The sequence below is a fragment of the Neodiprion lecontei genome, chromosome 4, assembly GCF_021901455.1.
Source record: "Neodiprion lecontei isolate iyNeoLeco1 chromosome 4, iyNeoLeco1.1, whole genome shotgun sequence".
Classification (NCBI taxonomy): Eukaryota; Metazoa; Arthropoda; class Insecta; order Hymenoptera; family Diprionidae; genus Neodiprion; species Neodiprion lecontei.
Window position 1 is genome coordinate 23,197,842 of NC_060263.1, and position 24,482 is coordinate 23,222,323.

The following is a 24,482-nucleotide window of genomic DNA, read 5'->3' on the forward strand; positions in this document are numbered from 1 at the left end:
CCTCAATCTCGTACTTCGTGAAAACCGCCTAACATACTCTTGTTACATAAAGAATCGTGTGTAACAAGAAGGCAGCGGTCCTTTTTCTTTTAAGAAAAAGGAACTATGCACATCAATTCGATTTTATTCCTTGTACTTTGTTAAATATCAACACTCCTTAACATCTGCCCAATCGTTTTTATTTGTACATCCATACGTATCTTTTCTTATCGTTAGCGGGAAGACATGTGGATGTAAGGTCTTGTTGCAGGCAATCCGCCACGCGGATGAAACAGAGATATGACTGCGGACTAGTTTTGTCGCAATGAAACACTCGGAAATCAGTATGAATCATCCGAATCACCAATGTCGTTGGACTTGACGTGTATTCCCAGTTGACAGTGGTTTGCGGAATCGTGGCACGGTGAAGTAACATCAACTATTTATTACGAAACCGTTATACCCATAAAATTGATAGATTTCAAGTGTATTACATCGGAAATCCCGATTGAAATTCCAAACGATGTGCAGAGATGACGTGCGAAAATACTACAATCATGTACTACCGTTGTATCAGACAAGATTAATCCAACTTTGTGAATTACGCTATCGCGCCTGACACAAAGTTTCGCCATTAGCCTTTGTGCTATAAAATAATGATAACCCTTGTCACGTGAATGATACGCAAGATAAGTAATAGATAAATTAACGTTAAAATTAGTCAAGTATTTATCGTCGAGCAGAAATGTCACAACACAATATTGGATATGTTCCCGATGAAATTCGCCCTAGTGCACCACCAGAATCTGGTAAAACTATACTAACTTGCTCCAATTAACATGAAGATACAATAAAACTTTCCATAGAGATAGCACTTTCTGCAACTAATTTCAATGTGTGAATCCAGCAACATTCCGTGATAAAGTCAAGTGCCGATATATGTCTGATCAAATAGTTGCTTTTATTACACGACCATTTGTAATTCGTTGTTAGATTAGTATTTCGAAGATATTACACATGGCTCAAACTTTCAGCAGTTTACGATGAGGTTTCTCGCGACTCAAGGGGAAATTCAACACCTGTCGTTCCGCCCGTATACATGAAACAAACTATTATTACGGTGCAACCACACAATCAGAACGGTGAGCATAACGTTCTTTGTATATCCAACTTTTCACCTCTTGATAAGATGAAGCAATTTACGTTACTCGTAATCAGGATGGCCATGATAATTTAACAAAAAAAATTCCGGAATGTTTTCCGAATGAAAATCACCTTGTTTATTTACATTTATTGTAATATCGTTCGATTTCAAACGTCTACTGTAATTATAGTATTTTGGCAGTATTCGGTATAATTCAAAGTACAAGAATTTACTTCAAATAACAGAACACGCGATAAAGGGTAAAAATTCAGCTGTATAATTAAATAAATAACCGGGTTTTTTCGCAAAAATCTTGCACGGGCAATAAACTTGGAGTAAATCTGCTTGCATTTATGTAATTCGGGGCACTTCTTTCCAAATTTCACGTGTTTTCGGCAATCGAGAGTAAATTTTATCGATCGACTTTTTTGATATTTTTTACGACTGGCTGACTTATCACTCTCAAACGAATCGTAGACCGTAAGAAAAATATAGATGGATGAAATGTACTCTCAGTTGCCAAAATACAGGCGGGTTTCGGTGAAAAAATGTACACTGAACTGCGTAAGTGCATGTGGATACATCTTTTGGTTAAACAACCATGTTGTATTTCCACGAACAAATCAAATATGCATTATGTATAACAACAATAAAACAGTATCACTTCACAATATGTTCTAACCGAATGCAACTCAAACTCCGTAACATTTCTTTTAAAAATTTAAAAATTAAACAAAATATCCCGAATATATGATTTATTTATTTAAACCACAGGTTCATTGTTACAAATATAAATAGTACCGCATGTAGACTCTAGGCAAGTATCTTCACATCATGATCTGAACGCCATCTAATGAAGAGCAACTTTGAATAGTAATTTCTAATCTTGATGGGATTTCGCTGTTTTTTTTTCTCCGCAAACTAAAAAATACAAAATTCTCAGCTTTTCGGTATACTGAAAAATTCCGAATTGCAATAATAAATTGCAATAACTGCTTCAGGTACAAATAGAGCACAAAGAGTCCCAGTTCCAGTTAACACAACCGAATGGGTTTCGACGCCGCGAAGTCAACTGAATCCGCTCATCGGAACGGACTTTTTAAATGGAATCGAGCAGCTTGAAATTCAACAGACAGTACAACTGAGCACTTGTAATTACTCTTTTATTATTTTTACGGAGCTAATCGAAGAAGAATAAAAGCTTATGTAAGTTTCTGGCTCTTCAGTCGGTAAAGAAATCAAATTTCTTGTATTTATTGTATAATTTGAGCGTAAAAGATTTACTTATCGGTTGTTCTCTCGCCATTATTTGAAACTTGCATTTAATGTATTGTTGAAAAATATCTGCGATGACACGTCGAGTCCTCTCGGGAATCGAGATCGGTACAAACGATTTATTGGGAGAATCTTAAAGCACGACGAATTCTATGACTATAAAAAATGAAAATATATCTTTCGGTCCGAGACAATAACAAGAAATTTGTTTTCTTAAACAGGGCAGCATGAATTCTAATACAAATATCTGACAGTCGATTGATTCTGTAGCAAAAGCTGCTTGTCTGATTTTCTATTTCAGTACTAGGTGAAACGAAGTCGGGAAATCAATATAGAGTCAAAGTTCCCAGAGCCGAGACAATATTTCTAGCCACGGAAACATCCACCGAATGCCAACGCGATATCTTGGGTTCCTCCAGAGGTTTCAGTTTGACTTTGACAGATCCCACGGGACAAGATGCTTTCAAATTTACAAAAAGTCCAGGCTGGGGTTGTGTACCTGGATTTTTACATGTAAGCAGGGTCGTTACCTCGTAGAAGAACTTTTATATTTAAAGTATTCGTAGGTAATACGTACAAGAACTTTTAAAAACTCAGTTTCTGGACAGGATCTAATCAGCAAGCAAAATTGTCCCAAAACATGAAAATCGAGTGAAAAAAATTAGACTTTCATTATTTTGAACGTTTTGGCTATAAAACCTTTTCTCAAATTATTCATATCTTAGCTTGTGCCCATGATTTGTTCGGATTCAGTTCTATTACAAACAAATAGTAAGGATGTTTTTGTCATCGGTGTTCAGTATCATCGGTGCTAATAATAATTCCGGAATATTTAAACGATTCTTTTCGCTTTTCCTAACTTCTGATTCAGACGGTGGGATCTATGAATCCTTTGAAGGATAGAATAAACATTTTTCTCGATACTTGTGTTTTCGATTGCATGTAAAATTGCGCTAGCTGCGACGTCTTCGAGTCGACTATGAGCTGGTTCTGATAATAGCAAAAATAAGTGACATTTAACTCTGTCGGTTATGATGGACTATATAATTATAAGCATCCGCTTGATACATGAATAATATTACAGAAAATGTTTGTCGATTGCACGGATCCGATCGGAAGTATAGAGCAGAACTTTACACTTCTTGGGCCTAGCTTTACGGTGTACAATAATGCACGGAACCCCCTATGCAAAATATATGGACCTAATATGTTTTGCTGTTGTATATCGAGAGATACCCAATTCCAGGTAATGGATCCTACTAAAATTGAATAAAGTTTTGTCTTATCTGTACTGTGATACTAGTTTTCCTTTAAATCGTGATTTCGCGTATTGCATAATTATTCTAGCATATTTAAACATTATAGATAGTATCTGTCGATGGAACACATCAGATTGCTTCGCTCATACGCCAATGGGATCACATACTACTAGATTATACGATAACGTTGACTGTGCCAGCAGGTACAAATGTGAACCTCAAAGGTTTGCTACTCGGAGCTGCATTTTTGTTGGTGAGTATCGTAATTCGTATGTAATGTCCGTCGAGAATTATAGGACACTTCGTCGTAGTTAATTATTATTTGCCTGTACGGATTATATTTTAATTTGTACTGAAAGAAACCACTGTACAGTTATTTAAATACATTGCAAACATGATAAAGCTGTAACAACAAAATAAAAATGTATCGAGTAATTTTTATCTACAAAAGTTCCCGTTTTTGGGACGCTTGGGATAGATTCAATTATTACATGTATTATAATTTTCACGTATGTTTACAGGAATATTTGTATTTTTCACGCTTGAAGAAATCTTGATACTGATAACACATAGCAAAACGGCTACTTACAAATAATAAGCCTTTCTGCAGTCAAAGAACATTAAAGAGTGCAAGGGAACGACTCTTCTTATACTGTCGAATTGCTTCAAATTTTTTCCTTATACAATATTATATGAAATGTATAATGTAAAGCAAATAAATTTGATTTGACCATCCTCGAAACTTGAAAAATGTCAACGAATATATTCACTTATATATAATACGACCACATAATAACTTAATAACTAGTACAAAGAATGGTCACAGAACTTTGCATGTTTGATCTGAAAAAAAATTCATTCATGTACAACCAGAGCACTCGTTTCAAATTCCTTGTAGGGCTTGTAGGTATCAGTCACTGCCTATTCGGATTAACGAGTATTTGAATTTAATATCACTGTCAAGACCTGCATCTGTTTTCATGTTTCATCAATTTTATTTTATAGTTGATTGAGATAAACTCACGTAGTCTATAACCGCATATTACTTCAATTTTGAAATGTACGACGGTCAAATAAACTTGGGCACACACATTTTGGTGAACAAACCAACGAAGCAAAATTATTCTGGCCCCCGAGATGAAAAAAGTGGACTCAGCGAAGGAATCGGTTGTATAACCTACAATCGAGATGACGTAGATATATATACGTTAATTATTATATGTTTTTTGCCTGTTTCTTCGATCAGTGTAAATAATTTTAATGCAAATCTATAGTGATTTGTATTCCAGTACACGCAACGCTATGAGGGAAAATTCGTATGGAATAACATGCATGGTTATGGCGACTACGAGTACGTTATGTCTGAAGTTCGATGCTAATTTGTTACAACATGTTTTTGAGAACAACTATACTGTAGAGACTATGCGCAATCATTTTGTAAGGCAGCATTCCCCGGATCGTGGTCAGTTGGAGGAAGAGTAAATACGCATTGAGTTGTGGAGAAATACTAATCGCGCGGAAAATCCACATCACAATTCAAACAAACACGTCGTTAATTCAACACAACCATTGCGACTTTTCATCTGCATTAGAAAACGTAGCCAAATTTTGCAGTTAGGACGATAAAAAAATTGATTTTATTACCCATAAAGACGCGTTGGTTGAAGTATAGGTTGGGCTAGATTAGGTTACGCTATACATATAGTACGTTTTTGTAAGCAATTAGTATCCTAGGCTACAATCTACGGAATCCATTTTATAAACGCCTTTCAGTAATGAAATCAATTTATCCGCATATGCCATTTTTCAATCAACTTTTGTAATGGTTCGTCAAGAAGAATAGGTTCTTCCTTGCATTTAAAATCAAACACAAATCATACTTCCTTCTGACTTATTGTTAATTATTTTAAATAATAGGTGGCAGCCAGCGAGATTAAATTACGAAGGCCAGTGGTATGTTAATAAGAAAGAAGGATATGGTCGCTTCTCGTACCCATCTGGTGCATACTTTGAAGTAAGTTTAAAAAAGATTAGATTTTATTTTCTATGGACTGTATCATGTCTGTTGATCATATTCACAGTACCGAATACCGATGATTGATCGAAATTATACACGGGGCATTGTATGCCAAATGGACAGCTGATGACCAATCCCGACCATATTTAGTTGAACCCATTTTTTTACTATATGCTCTACACAAGCGAGTGAAGCTGCAAGAAAATTTCATGAAATATTTTCAGACTTGCTAGCTTACTACCGATCTGCGATTAATTTTTTAAGGCGTGCTAAATTTAATCATGGTCCATGAATTTGCCATCGGTTATATGTTATAACGTAGAAGTTCCCTCGGAAAAATTAAGTACTTGTATAAACTAGTTACTCATTTTTAATTCTATTTTCATATTCGTATATTAGCTGTCGCCAATCGACACTCCAGCGATTTTTTATTTGTGTTCTGATACGAAATTCATTGTATATTACCCACGTGGCTCCTTTTCACTTATTAAACATTCAACTATCTAACTTAGCGTAACCCTCCCTTTCGTTGCGTCATAGAAGTGAGAATCAAGTTCGTAAGAGTCGTCCATTTACAATAAGGAATTTATCCACCTAACGAACCCCGGTTATGTCGTGCAAGCTTTGGCGAATAAGTCGCACGCGTAAGGAACTTGAGAAAAGGGAATGAGAAAGTATGACGAGTGTTTTCCTCGGCTCTCGTTGACTCGTAAGCTCTGTAATGCGGACAAGCAGCTTGGCAATACCATGTCGACCAAGAGTCCGTAGGAGCTTATGAGGGTTAAATCAACGAGGTAGTGTTGCGATCTCGGCATCTTCCTGCGAAAAATACGGCCGGAGAACCGTACATGCACATAAAAAAAGCACGAGGTTGAAGTTAGTAACGTTAGCCTGACTAATCGTTATGAAAAAATTCGTTACTTTGCAATTTTGGAATAAATTTGAAGGAGTTTGGTGTTCAAAATATCAGTATGTTCTGCTTCTGCTTCTGCAGATAATCTTGAAACTGCGAATAAACAGTTTTTTCTAAACATACATCGTCAAGCTATCGTTCGTAACTTCAACCTCGAAAAAAAACGAGCCAGGCATCGTGTAATGCGGCGCCGTTGCGAGCGAATCGTTGATATACCGTGCTCGCGTCTACCGGTAGGGATCCGAGCACCTCTACTGCGCATGCGCGGCGGCGAGTTCGTGCGCCGAGCGCGGTTACTCAAGTCGGGTAGAAGCGAGCGGCGGCCAGTGTGAAATCAAACTCCGAGTACGGTGGGTGACGGGACGGGTTCGTCTCCACAAAATCGGAGTAACGTTAGCCTGTGTGTACGGTACCTTGGCAATTACGTGTTTTGAACCCTCCGGAAAACACTTTTCCGAAGTTACAATACGAAAATCGAGATTTTGCAGCACGTCTTATTTGATTTTTACGTATCAGGATAAGGAATAGTGAATATTAGAATTTTTTTAAATCGGAGACGATCCTTGGAAGAGAAAAGTTTCTCAAAAGTTATCAGAGTTCCTCTTACTTGAGTTAAATACAGAAAATAATATGAGTGAAATAAAGATTGGTCGGAGTCAAAGACTGATCCCTTTGTCATGGAATGCCTATTGTGTAGTGTATTTTTTTAGGGTCTATATCGTGAAGACGATAGATTTGGTCCAGGCATTTATACCGATGCTGCAGGGTATCAAGACGTCGGTATTTGGTTATCATCCCAACTAATTCGTTTGTCCAGAACCTTTGAGCCTGAGCAAATGATGCCTCGTTTGGCTGTTAAAGATGAGGATAAAATTACAATTTTACAATACCGTCGAATTGTGCATCTACAAAAGGTAATCCGATTCGTCATTCCTAATGTATAGCAAGTTATTGGAGTAAACTATACCTATCTGTACTAAGAATAAATAGTGAAACTATTTAGCGGATTCACCGTCCGACTGCGCACGTACGAATTTTGCCTTTTTTTTTATGCAGGTTATGCAAATTTTTTTGAATCAAGCAGATATGAAATAGTTGATGTAGTAAACCGAGAAGGCTTGGCAAACTTCTATCGTTTATTTATCGATGATTGATGAATTCCACGAGTTCAACATTTCGTGCTACGTTTCGAACAATATTTTACGCATCCGCGGTCGGCTACTCGGCCTCCTAATTTTCAACATTTCTCCTCGCGATGCTACTCACTTAGCGAATAATACAACTAATTATATTACAGGATGCTGCAAAACATTTGGCAGAGAACTTAATCGAATCTCTGATGCATTCACGAAATTTTGACAAAAATGCTCTTAAACGAGCCAGCGAATTGTACAACCCACAGTGTAAAGACAACAGAGCACTGTGGTTTAACAAACCAAGGTATTGTTATTTTACGGCAGTATATTTTAGGTTTCTCTTTTTTCACCGACAGAGGTAGGTAAGTTTTATTTTTATCACACGGTTAAAACCAAAATAGAAACACGTGTAGTCAATTTTAACTATTTCCCAGAAAGTTTATAGGAGTGCAATTCATTACAGGTATGTATTTTATCTGTCATTTAAACTAGGTATGACGAGACATTTTTTGGAAATGAATCCGAGCAATTTACAATAGATGTTCTTATGACGGATCAAGAAATCCAGTTAAAAATTGGTACAGTGTTTGCACTAGTTTGTATAATTATACTTTACAACATATCTGACAATGAGCACTCAACTAATCATACGATAGATCAGAATCGGGCACTGCCTAATTACAATTTCTAATTAACCTCGTGTCAATTATAAATTAGAGGTGTTATTTGTAATGAGTGCAAGAAAAGATACAAATTGCATTTGTGTTATTTAATCAAAAAAAGGAACCCAAACCATATTATTATTTTGTAACTAGGACAAAATAAAATATGAAGCAAATTTGTATTCGATAATATAATTAGAGAAGAATAAAATGATAATATCTTGTGTACAGAGCGGAGTAAAATACAAACTACATTACTGATAGAATCGTTTTTAACAACAGCCGAAAACGAAGAAAAAAGCACTACTATGATGAAAGATTTGGCCATTGATACTACACCACAGATTCATGAATCAAGAGTTGTTCTCGAAGTATTACATGATTCGGTAGATATTGCTGCAAAAGAGCAATACACCAGAGACGATTTGAATGACGACGAACAGATTAAAATATCAAACAAATATGAAAATAAAGAAGAAGCTGATTATTGCGGTATAAAACCAGCTCGAATTAATTCACAAATTATGAATAGCACATTTTTCATGGGCATAAATCACGAAGAACAGTGGAACATATTTCGAAACTCTGCTGTCACTATACCGCCAAAATTTGTATGTATTTCTACCAAAATATATTTACTCCTGAATTGTAATTGTTTACAAGTAATGCAGCGAGCCAACATATTTTGACAATTTGATTATCAGTCAAAGTCCGAAAGTTCAGATGCGAATTCCTCGCCCGAAGAACAGCTTCAAGGCTTAAGTAAAAAAGAATCCTCGGTTGAAGAATTTGATGACTTTGGACGAATAAAAGTCAAAGGAATGCAATACACGAAGAAAGTGTTAGTCACCGACCTGATGGCTTGGAACAATAGTCCGATATCCATTGAGCTTCTCAAACACGTTTTCAAGCATCATAAGTTTGAGGTGAGTATTATGAATTATGACAACCTTTCCAACAGCCAGGCCATTGTTGATATTCACATTGAATTATAACTTAAGCCGGACGTGTGGCCAAGATTCTATACCTATAATATTTATGTAGAAAACATTGAGCTTTGACGTGAGTAAAGTCCTAGCTGGTAGACGAGGTTCGTTCAGGCAAGGGGGAGCTCACGAAAATGCTGCAGTAGAGTTATTGAAATCATGCTCTGATGGTCTTCACAAAAGTATCATCATGCGGTTAATTTCATCAAAAAACTTATGCCCAGATGTTGCTGACAGTAGAGGGAATACAGGCTTGTTATTTGCAGCAGCGAGGTAACTAACAATAAACAGTGTTCGAAACGAATATGCTTTTTAATCTGCAAGCCAATGAATCCAAAAAAGTTTTGACAAGCCGTACACTCTACCCGATAAAAAGCAAAGATTACGGGATTGAAATAATGAAAAATTTTCCATACCACAAAATAATGCAATCTATAATACTTCGAGTATCGTATGACAAGTAATGACACTTCCATTGCATTGTTTACGCTTTAATCATGAAGGTTGTATTAATCCATTAGAGATAGATTGGAAGTGATAGACGTACTATTAGATCTTGGTGCAAATATTGATGCCATAAATGACGAATGTTTGACACCACTTTCCTTGTGCATCTTACGACTACTAGAATTGATACACGGTGTGAGCAATTGGTCGGATGCATTTTTACCAAAGAGAAGAATATCCGAACAGACAGTTGACAATGATTCTACAACGTTTAAAAACTATGAACAATGGCACGGAAGAATCAGCTACGAGTCACTCGTCAAACGGGTTTGTCAATTATTATTAACCTCCGTAAAGTACCAAGTTGACGTTAGTAACGTTAACGTAACGAAACGTTGAAACTAAATATCAGTATTTCGTAATTTTTCTTACGCTGTTAAAAAAGTTGAGTCTCCGAAATATAAGCATGTTTTAACTCGTTATGATTTACTGAATTTCAGACAAACCTAAATTTACGAGACAACGAATTTTCCTGAAAATACATCGTTACATTAACGTTACAAAATTCAACTGATTAATATGAAAACAACACTTGCAAAGTTCTGTCAAACTTTACAATCGACATAGTTCAGTACCATAAGTTTGCAGCGAGGGTCAATGAGTCCAGCTTTGCAAATTGATTGAACGCAATTCGCTCTTCAATATTTTATTTCAGATGCCAAAACAGATGGATTTGACTCCAGCACCAACAGAAAATCTACTATCAAAATTTCAACCAAAATATTTCTCTAGTAATGGCGAATCAGGGTCAGGTACGAATGCAATGAACGCCATGACAGATCGTGCAGGCCCAATAAAGTTATTAGATCCCACGAATCAGGTAATAAATAATGCCACGGTCAGATAGTAAAGCCATAACATCCAATGAATGATAATTACTTCTTGGCAGCATAAAAGCATAGGCAGTCAAGTAAACGAAAAACATCCAGACGTAGAAGATAATCATCAGATAAGTGTAGCAGCTAGTAAGTGAGACTTCAGACCAATTAATTTGACTTCTACGTCCAAGAGAGAAGCTTTACAAATCTAAATTTTATGATACCGAAATGAAATATTGTCGCAGGTCAAGCACAGATCCAGAAATACATTTTCGACATGTCACCTATCATGGAAACATTTGTTTCTCAGAGGAAATCGAAAATCAGCAAACCTAAGAGCAAAAATAAAATTGAAATTAAAACTACAGACGATAGAAAACCGACAGATAGAAAATTATTTTCTAAAAGTAACAAGCCGTTAATGGGACTGGAAAAAATTAGTAATAACAACAACAGAGAAATCTGTGCAAAGTTAGTCTATGTCTGTAGATCACATATCTGGATCAATAATAATTGAAATCATTAGACTTTCTGTGGAACAAAGTTTTATCTATGAAATAACACGGTTGATTCACCTATCGTTTCTATGCGAGAATCTGACTTGTTTCTTATAGTATACTCTGACTCGTATTTTCACTACGCTTTTCTTTCTTCGTGCAGAATCGAAAAAGTACATGCTACAATATCGAAACTTTTACAACGAGGTGCCGATCCAAACTTTTCACAAGTACCTTACCCGGTTACAATAATGGTAATTTTTACCAAAACGCCATCTCTTCTCTCAGAACTGTTGGAGTACGGAGCGGATCCCGATACCACATTATCCAAAGTTGTAAGCCAACATAAGCCTCGTGAGTGTACGTATGGGACATTATTTTTTAGATCGAACAAGAATTGAGGTGAAATATATAGTTGACGTTATTTTTAGTTTCATTCTGCCTATCTGAAAAAGTATTCATGATTTTTCGTCAGGTTTTATTGTTTTTTTATTCTGTTTCGAGAATTGGGTTTTTCATGAGTTGCAATGCATAGTTGTGATCCGATTACTTTTCATATTTTTAAATACTATTTATTTCAATGTGAATATTTTCAAGCTCTAATTCCCCATCGGGTGAGAAATTTATTACATGAAATTTGTTGTTGTCTGACAAGCGACATTTTATACGATATATTTGCGTCCATTAAAAATAAAACACGGTTAATTTGACTGACGATAAGAAAGCCCAACTCTGATGCGTTTTGAGTCAATAAATCATTAACAAATGCTATCTTTAATTTTTATTTTGTTATTCGCATAAGTTTAAAGCTACTCGACTGATGATATTCAAAATACGGTCAGTTTTAAGTTAAGAAAGTCGCGTCGATTGAGACAAAAAACATCAAGAAATTCCGTTTATCCATTCTTGAAATATCATCATTTTATTTTTTTCTACTTTTCGTCGCCTATAATGGTAGAATAGAAAAACAGGCTTTATTACATCATGTACCATATTTAAAAAATAATTCCCCATATGCATAATGAACGACTATGAAATATTACATTCCCTTTTATGCTTAATACTCAGGATCACTATTTTACACCACTGCTGATCCTGGCGATTCTTCAACCAGCTTACGAGCATGCGCTTATGGCAAAAGCTTTGCTAAAGGCCAAGGCAAATCCAAGTGTAAGAGCCGATTCTGACTACCGGTACATATTACGACAGACTGATTTCAGTAATATTGTCGAATGACTTCATCAAAAAAAAAAACAATTTGCTGTATATAAACATTTTCTGATGTAGATCAGACGTAATGGAACGTGTGAGACAAAATAGATGTGCAGAATTTCTCGATAGTTGCCAAGGTATGACGGCCTTGCATCTTTTGGCTGTTAGACACGATATGGATGCAGACACGGGTGAAGTACGATTAGTATCGAAGTATTATGAAAACTTGTTACTTCGTTTATTGTTCGATTCAAACAAATGTTATTGTCATTTTATTCTAACAGTACTTAGGGACACTCATCAGAGCCATCTATCAATATGGACGTATCAAACGCAGTGATTTATATCAAGGACATTCCCCATTATCCTTAGCAATCTTCGAAGGTACAATTCATCCAAGCCAACTTCAAATGAAATAAAACTGATTTCTGCGAACCAAATTTTCGCCAGCTATTTTCTATTTTACCAAAATGTAATTTTTTTTTTTACAAATACACGTATTTAACACGACTTCATCAACTTTGAGCAGGTAATTTTACAGCGACAAATGCACTTCTAAGATCCACGTATGTTGATGTTAACGAACAGTTGGGTATAGACTTGGGCAATGCTATGTTGATGCTAGAATCTCGTTTATTGCAAGAACTCTTGCCACCTCAACTTCTGCAAAAATTTGTAAGTCACAACTCTGTGATAGTTTGAAAAAAATACTCTCCGAACTATCGAACTTATGAATTACATGATTGATTTTATACTTTCACAGCTCGAACTGCTGTTACAGTACGGAGGCTGTCCATTTGAGTCGGTCAACGTAAGGATTTGAATAATTATATAATTGTCATTTCATACACATTGTATGTGCATGGTTCCAGCAATCGAGTATCGAAGTTCTTACTGTTCACTGTCAGGTATTAGGAGAAGACTATAACCAAATAGAATACGGAAGGAAAGAATTAATGAAGTTATCCAATCCAGTTGTGAGTACAACAGAAATTAAAGAGAAAGGGAAAAAGACAAATGCATCGAAGAGATCCAAATCCTCAAAGCTATCTACAGCAACGAACTTTGCTAAAAGCATGAATTTCATTGAAACAGTGGCTAAGGAAAAATTGATAAGAAGAATCAAAGCAAATCTTGTGCGAGGCTTGATGGACTTGCCTGTAATGCTGTAGGAAACCAAAAGAAATACAATATCGGGATTTGAATGGTCAATTTCAAAATTTAGACGCTGCTTCCATATCAACTATATCGATATTTTATAAATTTCGGATTTCATATTTATAAATAAGCCTGTAATCTCAAAAATTGAATTTTAAAAAAAGTATAGTAATGCTTTACTAATATCGTTAATCCACTATATCGTGTAGCTTGCCTGTAGAAAACCGATTAGCATTGCTTAAAGAGCCATTATTTAAGCATGCGGAAGCTTGGATGAATGCGGAAGATTTGGCTATTATTATGGAAACTATGAACTGCAGTCGTAGTAACGTCAAAGGATTAGTGAGGCTATTTGTAACGGCATGTATACCAGCTTACGAAAAAATGGTACCTGAAATAGATACAGTGAGTTATGAATAGATGTGAGTAACACTCCATCAACTTCACGCGACAACGTATTCTAAACGCCAATTGTAATTACAAATGTCATTTGTATTTGGGAAAAAAAAAATACTCATTAACATTATAATTTGTAATTAGTAATTTTCACGCAATTCAGTACAAAAATTATTGCTCAAAGGTGCCCAATACTAATTCGATTTACGGTGCAAGGTTCAAAATGGAATCGTCAGAATATTATCAACAACTTTACAAAATATAACCGGAATATCTTCATAATATAATCCGTTCCCAACATCTTTCAGCTGATACAAAATGAAACAGAAACAATAATGAACAGAGTAATGCCGTTGGTAGGCCCTAAAAAAAATGTTGCAACAGCTGCAGATTATAAAGTGGAAAGAGCCAGTTTCGACACAGAAACCAAAAACTTGAATTCAATTGTAGTATATCCAACTGAGACGGATCCTAACGTACAGTATAACTGAAGCTTTTTATTATACAGTATCATATTTTGCGGATGTATCGCTTGATTCACTATAAACTTTCTTTGAAAATTATAATTAACTGTAGGATAGTTTTACATTTTCAGCGTAATAAGTTTAAAGTCTGTTTCGAGTGCTTCGGTGTTCATGGAAAAGTTCTGATCGTGTGTCCCACGTGTAAGCAATTGTATTTCTGCTCGCAAGAGTGTAACGAGAAAAATGTTACACTGGAGACGAATCCTCACCAATGCCCGAGTAATTGATATTTTTAATTAGACTGAATCTATTGTTTTGCTCAATTTATAATGTTATTAAAATTATTTCAATTATGAATAACATTAGGCCTGACATCAATGACACATAATAACAACAATTATTTCCCTGAGAACACGATAGTTTTACAATAATAATGAATACGTTGTAAAAATTGTTTAGTTTTCTACCAAAAGGAATGGACCAGACTGGAGAGAATTGCCATGATTTTAGGCATAGACCCAATAAATTGTATGCTAGAAAAGTTTCAAAATCCGGAGCTGTACACTGATCTTGAAAAACAAATTGGACTATTTACTGAGCAAAGAGGTAAAGCATTTAATTATTTTCTTAAAATTTCTTTAATTATTAAAAAATACTATAAATATAATATAAATGGCTATTCGACATACACAACAATGTTAAATAAAATTGACAAAAACAAGCTTACACGCTAGAGCTCATATTTAAAGAAGTTTAAACAAGTTAGACAGAGCAGGAGTAATTTTGACTGTAGTCAAATTATCCACGGTTAAAAAATTACAGCTGCCAGCAATCTTATCTTAAATTGTAAAGATTGTTAGTAATATCTTCTACCACATAAATAACATATTTATCCTATTTTGTACTTTTTATTTGTATTTCATTTATTGTATACTATACTCTTGCCATACTGCAATAGTGAAAATATAACCATCAAGGTTACTTGTATTTCAATATAAAAAACATACAGAAATACTCTTAAGGTAAGCCAGGTATCAGGAATTTGGACGATAACGCATCGATTGGTACATTGAAATATAATGATGAGGAATTTACAACTGATCAAAAGTATGTAGGATCAAACCATGCAAAATTGAATATTCATAGAACGGATCTGCAGATTAAAACGATGGGATTAGATATGATAATAAAGATAACAGCGCACACGTCACAGAAGCCAAATATCAAATGAATTTAGTTAATTAAGTAACGTCATATTCTGTATGCGGTGCAGTATTTTGATTACTGAATTTTATCGACTTTCAGAAAATAATATTGGTGAGCAGATCGAAAACAAAGCTGATGGTGATAATGTAAAATCTAGAAAAAACCCAGTGCCTGGTCTGATTTTTGAAAAAGTAAACAAAGAGGATGATGGCGGTGAAATTAATTTACAAAACATCGTCAAAGGTGGCGAATTAATCAAAAACAACAGTGGTGCGAAAAATGTTGGCGAGGCGAAAATTTTCAGCAAGGAAATCGATGAGAGTTATAAGGATGTCAAGTTCAAGGGTAAGAAAATTGAAGACGGTAATATTAAATCAAAAACGGAAGGAGAAAAAACTGAATACAAGACTATGAATAATAAAATAAATAATGATGAGGGATATGAAATGCTATCGGAAAAAGGCAAAGAATATCCTGTAAACGATAATTACAAAATTGAAAATAGTGGCGGTTATGGTAGAAAATATAAGGAAACAAGTAAAAAAGGTATTAAGCTTCATAAGAACGAAATCGAAGACAGTAGCTCGACGTTTAAAAATAAATTTGGTAATTTGGAAGGGAAGAAAGGTGACCGGAAACCAAATTACGTTGATACCAGAGACCATGTACAAAAAAACCGTGAAGATAAACCGAATAAAGAAAATTGGATAAAACACACGGATAAGAAAAATAATGAACTGCCATCACATGCTATAAAATCACCAAAGAAAAAACACAGGCATATAGCTGAAAATAATATTCCAAAAAAATATATCAATTGGTTACTAAAAGTTAGTAAATCTGCAGGAAAAAATTTGGATATTGATATGCTTCTACTTCCTTACGTAGTTTTTGCACAAGGAGATACATATTTCAGAATACTACCAAGCGAACAATATTCCAAGTCTGCAGGAAACTATAGTCTGATTTGATCAGAATAATTTCTCTAAGTACGTGTGCATTAATTAAATAAAATTGATCTTGTTCTTCCTGGTGATTTGTAGAAAAAATACATGGTCATCTAATCGAGTGCTTAATATATCATACGAAATTATGATTTCGAGTACAACATGCTCGAATTAAACACTGGTTAGATTGAGCACATTCAGATAACTGTAGGTGGTTATTATACTCATTTTTAAATTTATTTTTTTTTTGTGTGTACTTTACCACCCCATCTAGCAACGAACGCCTTGACGTCGAACTTGCGCTGACATCCTTTGTAATTTATAAAACGTATTTTTCCAAAAATACTCCTCTCTGCCCAGCCTTGGTCGTGGATACCGCATATGGACCACATGCATCCTTAAAGAAATGTATTTTTTAAAGCTATCAATGCCTTGGGCCTGACACTCGTGTCACTGCTTAATACGAATCGGACATTTTGTAACGGTAGTGATTCTCAAAGACTATACTTTCGGTATGTATGTTCAAACTTCAATTACCAACATATCCACTCGGGTCGCGCCCATCCATACTGTACTTGTCGTTCAAGTAAATTGACCATTCAAGTGCCTCTTCGGGGGTACGAGTCCACTCCAGGATTTTCTTTGCCCAGTACATTCTCAAAAATCCATGTATTTTTCCATCCTGTAGTAACTGATTCTGAGCTGAATTCCACAGGTCATCGTGAGTCAAGGAATTTTCAAATTCCTTCAACGTGTATACATACTCACGTTTATCCTTGCTAATCAACATATTACACAGATTTAATTCAACAGTTATTATGTCACCCTGATAAGAAAACTGTCTCTCGCAAAAAAAAGCAGCACTGCGGTACTGAGATTACGAAAGTAATACTGATTTTTCATTACTTCGTGAGTACTTGAAGCATCTAAAATTCACACCTACTTTCACCCACAGAATTACGTTGCTGTAAGCAAATTTCAAAGTTACATCTTACCGATGATTATCTAGGGTATCGACGGCCCACTGCTTAGCACCTTTAAGAGAGTCATAATGTTCGTTATAAAAACAAAAATTATCGGACAATTCTCTCCTAACTATAGCTTCTTCCATGAAACTTTCGACAGATTTTTTGTGACTGTTCTTATATTTTGACACTTCTAAGATACATCGTTGTACAGATATCATGCCGAAATGAAACCATGGTGATAAATTGCTCAGAGCGTTGAGCGTCGGATCATTTCGCTTGGAATCATACAGCTTCAGACGCTTTTCTATGAACCTTTCAAGCTCCAAAATTCCTTCTTCATACCCTGGCTTCGCCCATGTTATTTCCTTCACTGATTTATCGATTTCAACATCTTTCAAAGCATTTTCCCAATCATTTTCAGTGAACTTTTGCTTTGTAGTATACGGATGTTTGATTACGGGTGGAAATTGTGTCAAGTATTCATCCAGCTTGGAATTTATTTTATTGCGAATCGTTCGTGCTGAATATTCCAGTTTATCTGATGCTTCCCAACAAGGTACAATGTTATGCGCATCGACCTAAAACATGACTGGGATAAAAATGATACGACGATCATAAATGGATTACAATTTAGTGAATATTAGAAATTAATAGATCAGTTCGTTCCAATGCCCGCATATGCCTGAGAATTCTCAAAGATTTTGCACAATTATATATCAAAAGGAAGTAATTTCGAAATATTAACTTTAGAATCCTTCGCAGTAAATGAATCGAAGGTAATTAAAGTCTTATTAAATAATCATGAATTTCTCGATCTGTATTTACTTGACAAAGGGGAATGTCTTCTGGTAACTTCTTCTTCAAATCATCGACCCAAGAGAGCGGTAATCGTAACGGGAAGAAATCTGTGATGACTGCGCCCATATCATATTTTTCCACGAATTTTAATATGACATCATTTGGTTCTCCGCGCAGGAGATGAAAATTCACGTTTAAATTCTTGCATTCTAATTCAACCTGTTTTAAGGCTGCCAAATGAAACTTATAATGTCGAATTGTTGCGCCTAAAAATTTTGGTAGAACGCAAAAACAGACATGAAGAGGCAGGCGATTTTTTATAGCTGTTTTTTGAGCAAACAAAAAAGCCCAGTTATCTGTAAAAAGTTATGTAGGATATAACAATGGTTCTAGCTTAACAATATCAGTTACTTTGAATGAAGTATTGAGTTCATGATTTTGAAAAGCATTGTGAAATTTATTAATGCATTGTTTCTCATGATACTCAAAGCATCGGTATTTATAGATAATTCTTTGGAAGTCAATACGGTGGTAACAGACTGTGGAACTCCAAATGAAACTATACTCTTCGGATATCAGGAAATTCACGTCGAAATTACTGGAATTTTATTACATGGTTTGCATTACTTTTGCTTCCCTAAATTGAATCTACCATGCGGATTTGATTAGAAAACATTGTTTGCCTGAAAATCTCAAATTTCTGTTAAATTACCTGCATGTCTTTTAAAATTTGATTACCAGGGTAACCCATTAAAATGCAACTTTATAAATTCAGGAGAAAATTGATTTTCCTCTGCAACATCACTCTGAAATTTTCTTTGAATCTACCACCAAAGCTTCTTGTTGCATACCTGAATTTTCTGTAATATTCAATGAATTTCTAGACTATAACTTATGACAATGAATAGATTTCCTGATCTAGATGGAACTGAATTTAAAAATTACATAAATCGCGCCTACCTTGCGTTTGAATCAACTTCTCCGCATAGGTTTTTCAGTTAAAAATGTAAAATATGATAATGACTTAATTTATTTTCCATTGATACTTGAACTTCTGCTTGCAAAACTTTACCTTTAACAGGGGGACTTTGGTGAAATTTTTATAGGAAGACTTTTTTAGTTTTCCAAATGCATATGAAAAAAAAGAAAATTCTTGCCATCATATGGCTGAGAAGCCGGATATAGCACCACAATAATCTACATCTTGCAGGAATTTTTTATTAAATATTTTGCAGCTGAACTAAAAACGAAGAAACCGTTTGTATCAAAATTTAAACTAAGTCTAACGTCGAGTACATGACGAGTTGGCATATTTGCAAAATACGAATAGCAATTTCATGTTTCAAAACCTTTGCAAATGTTTACAATAAAATATGATAATTTCAAGGAATCGAGGGAAGCTAACTTCTATCAACTTCTCATGTGACAGATTACTGCGTGTAATATCCCAACAATTCGAATTATAATGTGTCAACAAAAAGACATATTCATTGAACTTAATCACATATGCATTGTAATACTCAGTTTGGCAGTTTAATAGCAGAACATTACTCTAGTAATAGTGAAAGTACTGGAAAATACTATTGACTTTCCTTTAGTAGCACAGTGGTCATTTACTAGAATAAAAACCAGAAGACTTGGAAAATACGAAATTCATTGAAGTCAGATTTGCACAGCAATTTATTCCTGACAGTAATCATTTATTTATTGTTAATTAATATTAATTCATAATTCAGTATTTTACCTTGCACTCTGGAATCTCGAAACATCCAATAAACAATGCCTTTACAGTTTTCCTTGACTTTGTCTATGGCAGTCAGGACCCTAACTCTTTTTTTGTTAAACTTAAACTTCATTACAGATTCCGAATCCTAAAACATTTGAATAAATGATAACGAGTCTCAGTGTTTGTTGACAGTTAAGAATTGACATTTTGAACAACACAATGCTCGGTAAAAATTGGCGTATCCTAACGTTTTTTCTGTCTTCCTCCAATTTGTTGACAAAATTCGAAAGTTTAGCACGTTTTGCCACAAATTGATCCATATTTATTGATTATCGTTAATTTGTGTCGTATAATGTAGATTATTTGAGATACCGTATTTATCGGGCATTCGAGATTATCGAAAACGAGTTGATTAACCTCAATTTTTTTACCGCACTACTGGAATATAATAATACTATTTTAGTACACTATACCCACATAATATAGGGTGCATACCGAAAGTAGCTCCCAGTGTTGTCAACAATCTTTTATCTCTGTTGCGCTGGCAAGATCGTGAATAGCTCTGCCTCTGTCCTAGGGAGTTTTTAGCACTGCAAGCTAGTTTTGAAACCCACCCAATAGGGTACGTTTATTTTTTCACTGCCAGTACTGGCAGCGCTGAAAACGTGTTCCGACACTAGTTGTGTCTCTCTCTACATGGTCGAGTCCAAAAAGATATATCGAGAACATAATGTATCATCCGAAGACCAGAGACAAAATTACATTATGATGCCATCTCTCTCGGCTCGCTGATCCTCTGTTCCGTAGATAGCAGGCGCACGTAATACACCCGTGGAAAGATAGTAGAAAGCGCGTCTCTCTAATCTTACTACGTCTCTCGCTCTCTCTCTGGCTCCAAAACTTTTTCGGCATCGGTGCTTCCTCCAAGTTTACACCATGTGTATATACTCTAAGGATAAAACTCCTTAACTTCATGCCCACTTCATGTTCATAAGACATCTGATGGATCTTTCGTGCAACAGGTCAAGATAAGCACAGCACACTAGTGCCACTTGAATCGTCTGTTCTTAATTTTTACGCCGCGCTGTATATCTCTAACTTGAGTCGAACTCCGATTCCGACTCGGCTCCAACTTGACTCTGGCATACACTCGGTGTAAAAAATTTAGTTGCAAATACGATATTTATGGATGCTAATTTATTTCTGATATGACGTCACGTTCTATGAAATAGGGTGCTCCTAAACCGAATAGGTGAACTTAGTAAAAGCATTTCGCATACATGATTGTATACGTAATCTTGTATAAGCGATGTGCTGTCGACCTTCCCTGCCACCCGCTCATGTTTTCGTATTTCTGTATAATATTCGAAATCATGCAAACAGAGCCCTTGCAATGAGGCAGCGACAAACTTTTTATGATAATTATTCTATTATATTTCTGTTATACGTTAATCTAAATGTGTCACATTTTTACTTTTCAACGCTTATGGTGATGTAGGAACAGGGTCGAGATTATGTAATTTCACTTTTCAGATTTCCCACCATCCAAGTATTCTGATTAATTTACGAAGTTTAGACACCCAATCGGAATGTTTGGATGGTGGGAAATACGAAAAGTGAAATTATATGGTCGACCCCTTGTATTAGTTTCTATTGGTGCTGTGCGACTGATCGATTAATCGGCAGCTTCAATTAATTATTTTTTCAGTTCATCGAGTTTTTCCGATTAATATGCTAATCAACGATTCCGGTTAATCGTATTTCCGATTAATCGATTAACCAGAGTTGCCTCATAATAATTCTGCAAGTCAATCGATATATGACTCTCAACTCATTTACAATGTGCAAAATACATATTCGTGTCTGACCGACGTATCTGAGTCATAAATCATATATACAGAATCTCGGTAACTTCCATAAATTAATTGGTTTGTAAAGTAATGTAAAGTATAGTGAAAAATACTATTTTTACAGCATGTCGATGTCGTAGTATCATTCGAAATGAGAACCCATTATTTATATCAAACTTTGTAAGCTATCTTGAGCAAGAAATGTTTTCTTCATATTTTCAATCTTCGTAGTCCCTACGTCCGGACTCGCAATCTTTAAGTCGATCGTAAAAACTCACATGACAATAAAGTCGCACCTTTGAATGGCCATTTCAATCGTCGTAAAATAGTATATTGTATATCAAGAACGGTGAGTAAGAAAGTGATTTTAAGTTTGATGTTGCAAGGATAGTGATTACATTGGTAAATCACCTCCCGTACGTCTTACACGCGATTTTTTTTTAATATATATTTGCCTAGTCTCTTTAAAAGTTTGCGTTTCCCACATCTGCAGCGAATTCATGAAAATGGCAATTTTGGGCGCAAAAACAGTTCTTCAAGGGAGGTCGGAAAAAATAATATATCGTGATTACAAGTGCGGAAAGTAGTAGTAGTAGTAATGTAAACGCAGCATGAGCTGAAGCGAGCGCTGTAATCATACGAGTCAGATATGACCCATACGTGTGACACATGCTATTTTTTCCAACACCTGTGAAGAAGAGCTTGATTTAAGAAGCAAGGAACGTGCCATTAGCAGCACGTAACATTATAGTCAGGTAAATTACGCGCAATGACACGGTTGAAAGTGCATTTTAAACAAAAAAAAAAAGATAGAGAGTCTCATTTTAATGCACTATTTTTTCAGAATTTTTCCGGGTGTAAGTGTAAGTTCAAATTAACGGGTGTATCAATTTTTCATACTCATCGAGTAAGTGCAAAACCCTGTACGAGGTTGAAGTTAGTAACGTGACGAAACCTCGGAAAAAGAATCCCTGTTTTTTTCAATTTCAGAACAGTTTTAAAGTACAATAATTGAAAGTTTAAAAAAAATATAAGTGTACAGTTTTGCTTCATTGCGATTTACTGAATCTCATTGTCAGATAATTCTGAGTTGTGAAGTAACTATTTTCATAGAAATGCATATCTAAGGCATCGCTGCATTCATTACATTACTAACTTCAACCTAATTCATTTGAATGTGAAGCCGTGTAAATTTCCAATCTTTTCGGCCACTCGTTTCCGAGATCATCGCTCGAGTTTGTCGGGACCGACCGACAGACCGACAAAAACCTGTTTTTCGAATACTGTAGGTCCGAAAACGTGAAGATTTATTGAAATTAGAAAAATTCATTTTTGACCAAAACCTATACGTAGCCTATATTATCATAGATGATGAAGAGTAAAATAACGTTTCACAGATTCTAGTAAAGATTTCAACTACAGAAAAAGCCAAAATTTGTGAAAAAATTATTCAAACATATTAGAGATCAACAACGATCCAAAGCATTTAGATGCATGGAACAGAAGATGTTAATTATTAAATTAGACGCTCACTATTCAGCAAATTTGGATATTTTTTAATTTTCGAAAGATAAAATATTTCGCACGAACAAAAAATACGAATCTTCTCTTTTCACCTATACTTTATGTAAAAAAGGTTCGATGTATTTTCAAAAATTTGAGGTCAATACTTGTGTGCGATAATACAACACGAAATTGCCTATTATTTGTTTACCTTGAAAATCACGTTTAAACGATGCAATTGGTTACAATAAATTAAGCTTCTTATTTCCACTAACCGTAATGACTATAATGAGATAAAAATTCACTGTCATTAACATAAATATAAAACCAATGATACAAAAGCCCATTGTTTTAGAATTAGTTTCACATAACTGTCAAGTTAATATACCCGAATAGGTTACTTTATTTTTGCTGGATAAAGTTACAATATTGAAAAAAAAAAATTATGCTCCAAAGGACCTCGGTTCGATACATACAATGTGAAGCCCGTTCGCTTAGGACTTTCGAGCTAGCTAGCAAACAATTACACGACACTTTTTTGTCATAGAACGATGGTGGTTGGTCAAAAGATTGCCGTATAGCATCAGATATAGATATCGTAGCTATAGATACGACTCATAAGTAACCGTAAGAAGAGAACTATTTTCGGCATATTTATTTAATTTTGAAAAAAAATAATGCGATTTCTTTTGAAACCTTGTACTCGTAGATTTCGATATTTGTCACCACGTTTGATGAAGTATTTCATCAATCGCTCGTTTGGCATTACCCGTACAACTTTTTAACAGTAAATTCTTTGAAACCTGTATGAAATGTAGTGTGTGCATGAGTGTGTGTATACAAGTGTCACCTCGAAATTTGCTCTTATACACCACGCTTGTGTTTTAGTAGTACCTAATGGATAAAATCTTTATACCATTAATCTACCGGGAGTCTCTTGTGAAAGTGCCCACTCTGAGCCACGTGCCAGCGTATCGCCAACACAAGCCACAACTTTTGCGTGAGCCGAGCGTTGCGCTCAAACTCGACACTTTCACCAGAGACTCCCGGTATATAGATAG

The 24,482-nt window shown here is 35.2% G+C and overlaps 3 protein-coding genes across 9 annotated transcripts; 2 read left to right on the plus strand and 1 right to left on the minus strand.

The window, feature by feature from the left end:
* The first annotated feature begins 70 nt into the window (after positions 1 to 70).
* On the plus strand, positions 71 to 4,759 carry LOC107226235 (phospholipid scramblase 2). Of its 4 annotated transcripts, none has more exons than XM_046736748.1 (7): positions 71 to 408; positions 1,014 to 1,121; positions 2,125 to 2,274; positions 2,700 to 2,911; positions 3,483 to 3,644; positions 3,764 to 3,910; positions 4,179 to 4,744. In XM_046736748.1, exons 2-7 carry the CDS (start codon positions 1,079 to 1,081, stop codon positions 4,212 to 4,214), a joined length of 750 nt encoding a protein of 249 aa, XP_046592704.1. In that variant the 5' UTR covers positions 71 to 408; positions 1,014 to 1,078; the 3' UTR covers positions 4,215 to 4,744. The 4 variants fall into 4 exon arrangements, with proteins under 4 accessions (XP_046592704.1, XP_015522465.1, XP_015522466.1 ...); XM_015666979.2 differs by lacking the exon at positions 71 to 408 and adding an exon at positions 415 to 788 and having other exon boundaries at positions 4,179 to 4,745; XM_015666980.2 differs by lacking the exon at positions 71 to 408 and adding an exon at positions 415 to 788 and having other exon boundaries at positions 1,017 to 1,121; positions 4,179 to 4,745.
* A 2,156-nt stretch (positions 4,760 to 6,915) lies between these two features.
* On the plus strand, positions 6,916 to 16,600 carry LOC107226232 (ankyrin repeat and MYND domain-containing protein 1-like). Of its 2 annotated transcripts, XM_046736979.1 has the most exons (22): positions 6,916 to 7,501; positions 7,885 to 8,027; positions 8,216 to 8,301; positions 8,668 to 8,996; positions 9,090 to 9,311; positions 9,430 to 9,644; positions 9,893 to 10,145; positions 10,534 to 10,698; positions 10,768 to 10,843; positions 10,942 to 11,167; positions 11,357 to 11,528; positions 12,262 to 12,386; positions 12,481 to 12,601; positions 12,690 to 12,789; positions 12,935 to 13,080; positions 13,169 to 13,216; positions 13,314 to 13,573; positions 13,773 to 13,968; positions 14,268 to 14,435; positions 14,555 to 14,702; positions 14,883 to 15,029; positions 15,729 to 16,600. In XM_046736979.1, exons 1-22 carry the CDS (start codon positions 7,424 to 7,426, stop codon positions 16,598 to 16,600), a joined length of 4,296 nt encoding a protein of 1,431 aa, XP_046592935.1. In that variant the 5' UTR covers positions 6,916 to 7,423. The 2 variants fall into 2 exon arrangements, with proteins under 2 accessions (XP_046592935.1, XP_015522461.2); XM_015666975.2 differs by lacking the exons at positions 14,555 to 14,702; positions 14,883 to 15,029; positions 15,729 to 16,600 and having other exon boundaries at positions 13,773 to 13,985; positions 14,268 to 14,378.
* Positions 16,601 to 16,810: 210 nt separating this feature from the next.
* On the minus strand, positions 16,811 to 20,672 carry LOC107226233 (deoxyribodipyrimidine photo-lyase). Of its 3 annotated transcripts, none has more exons than XM_046736980.1 (6): positions 20,564 to 20,672; positions 20,087 to 20,213; positions 18,370 to 18,698; positions 17,572 to 18,122; positions 17,114 to 17,355; positions 16,811 to 16,973 (listed from the first exon to the last, which is right to left on the minus strand). In XM_046736980.1, exons 2-6 carry the CDS (start codon positions 20,196 to 20,198, stop codon positions 16,813 to 16,815), a joined length of 1,395 nt encoding a protein of 464 aa, XP_046592936.1. In that variant the 5' UTR covers positions 20,199 to 20,213; positions 20,564 to 20,672; the 3' UTR covers positions 16,811 to 16,812. The 3 variants fall into 3 exon arrangements, with proteins under 3 accessions (XP_046592936.1, XP_046592937.1, XP_015522462.2); XM_046736981.1 differs by having other exon boundaries at positions 20,546 to 20,643; XM_015666976.2 differs by lacking the exon at positions 20,564 to 20,672 and adding an exon at positions 20,317 to 20,531.
* Between the last annotated feature and the right edge of the window lie 3,810 nt (positions 20,673 to 24,482).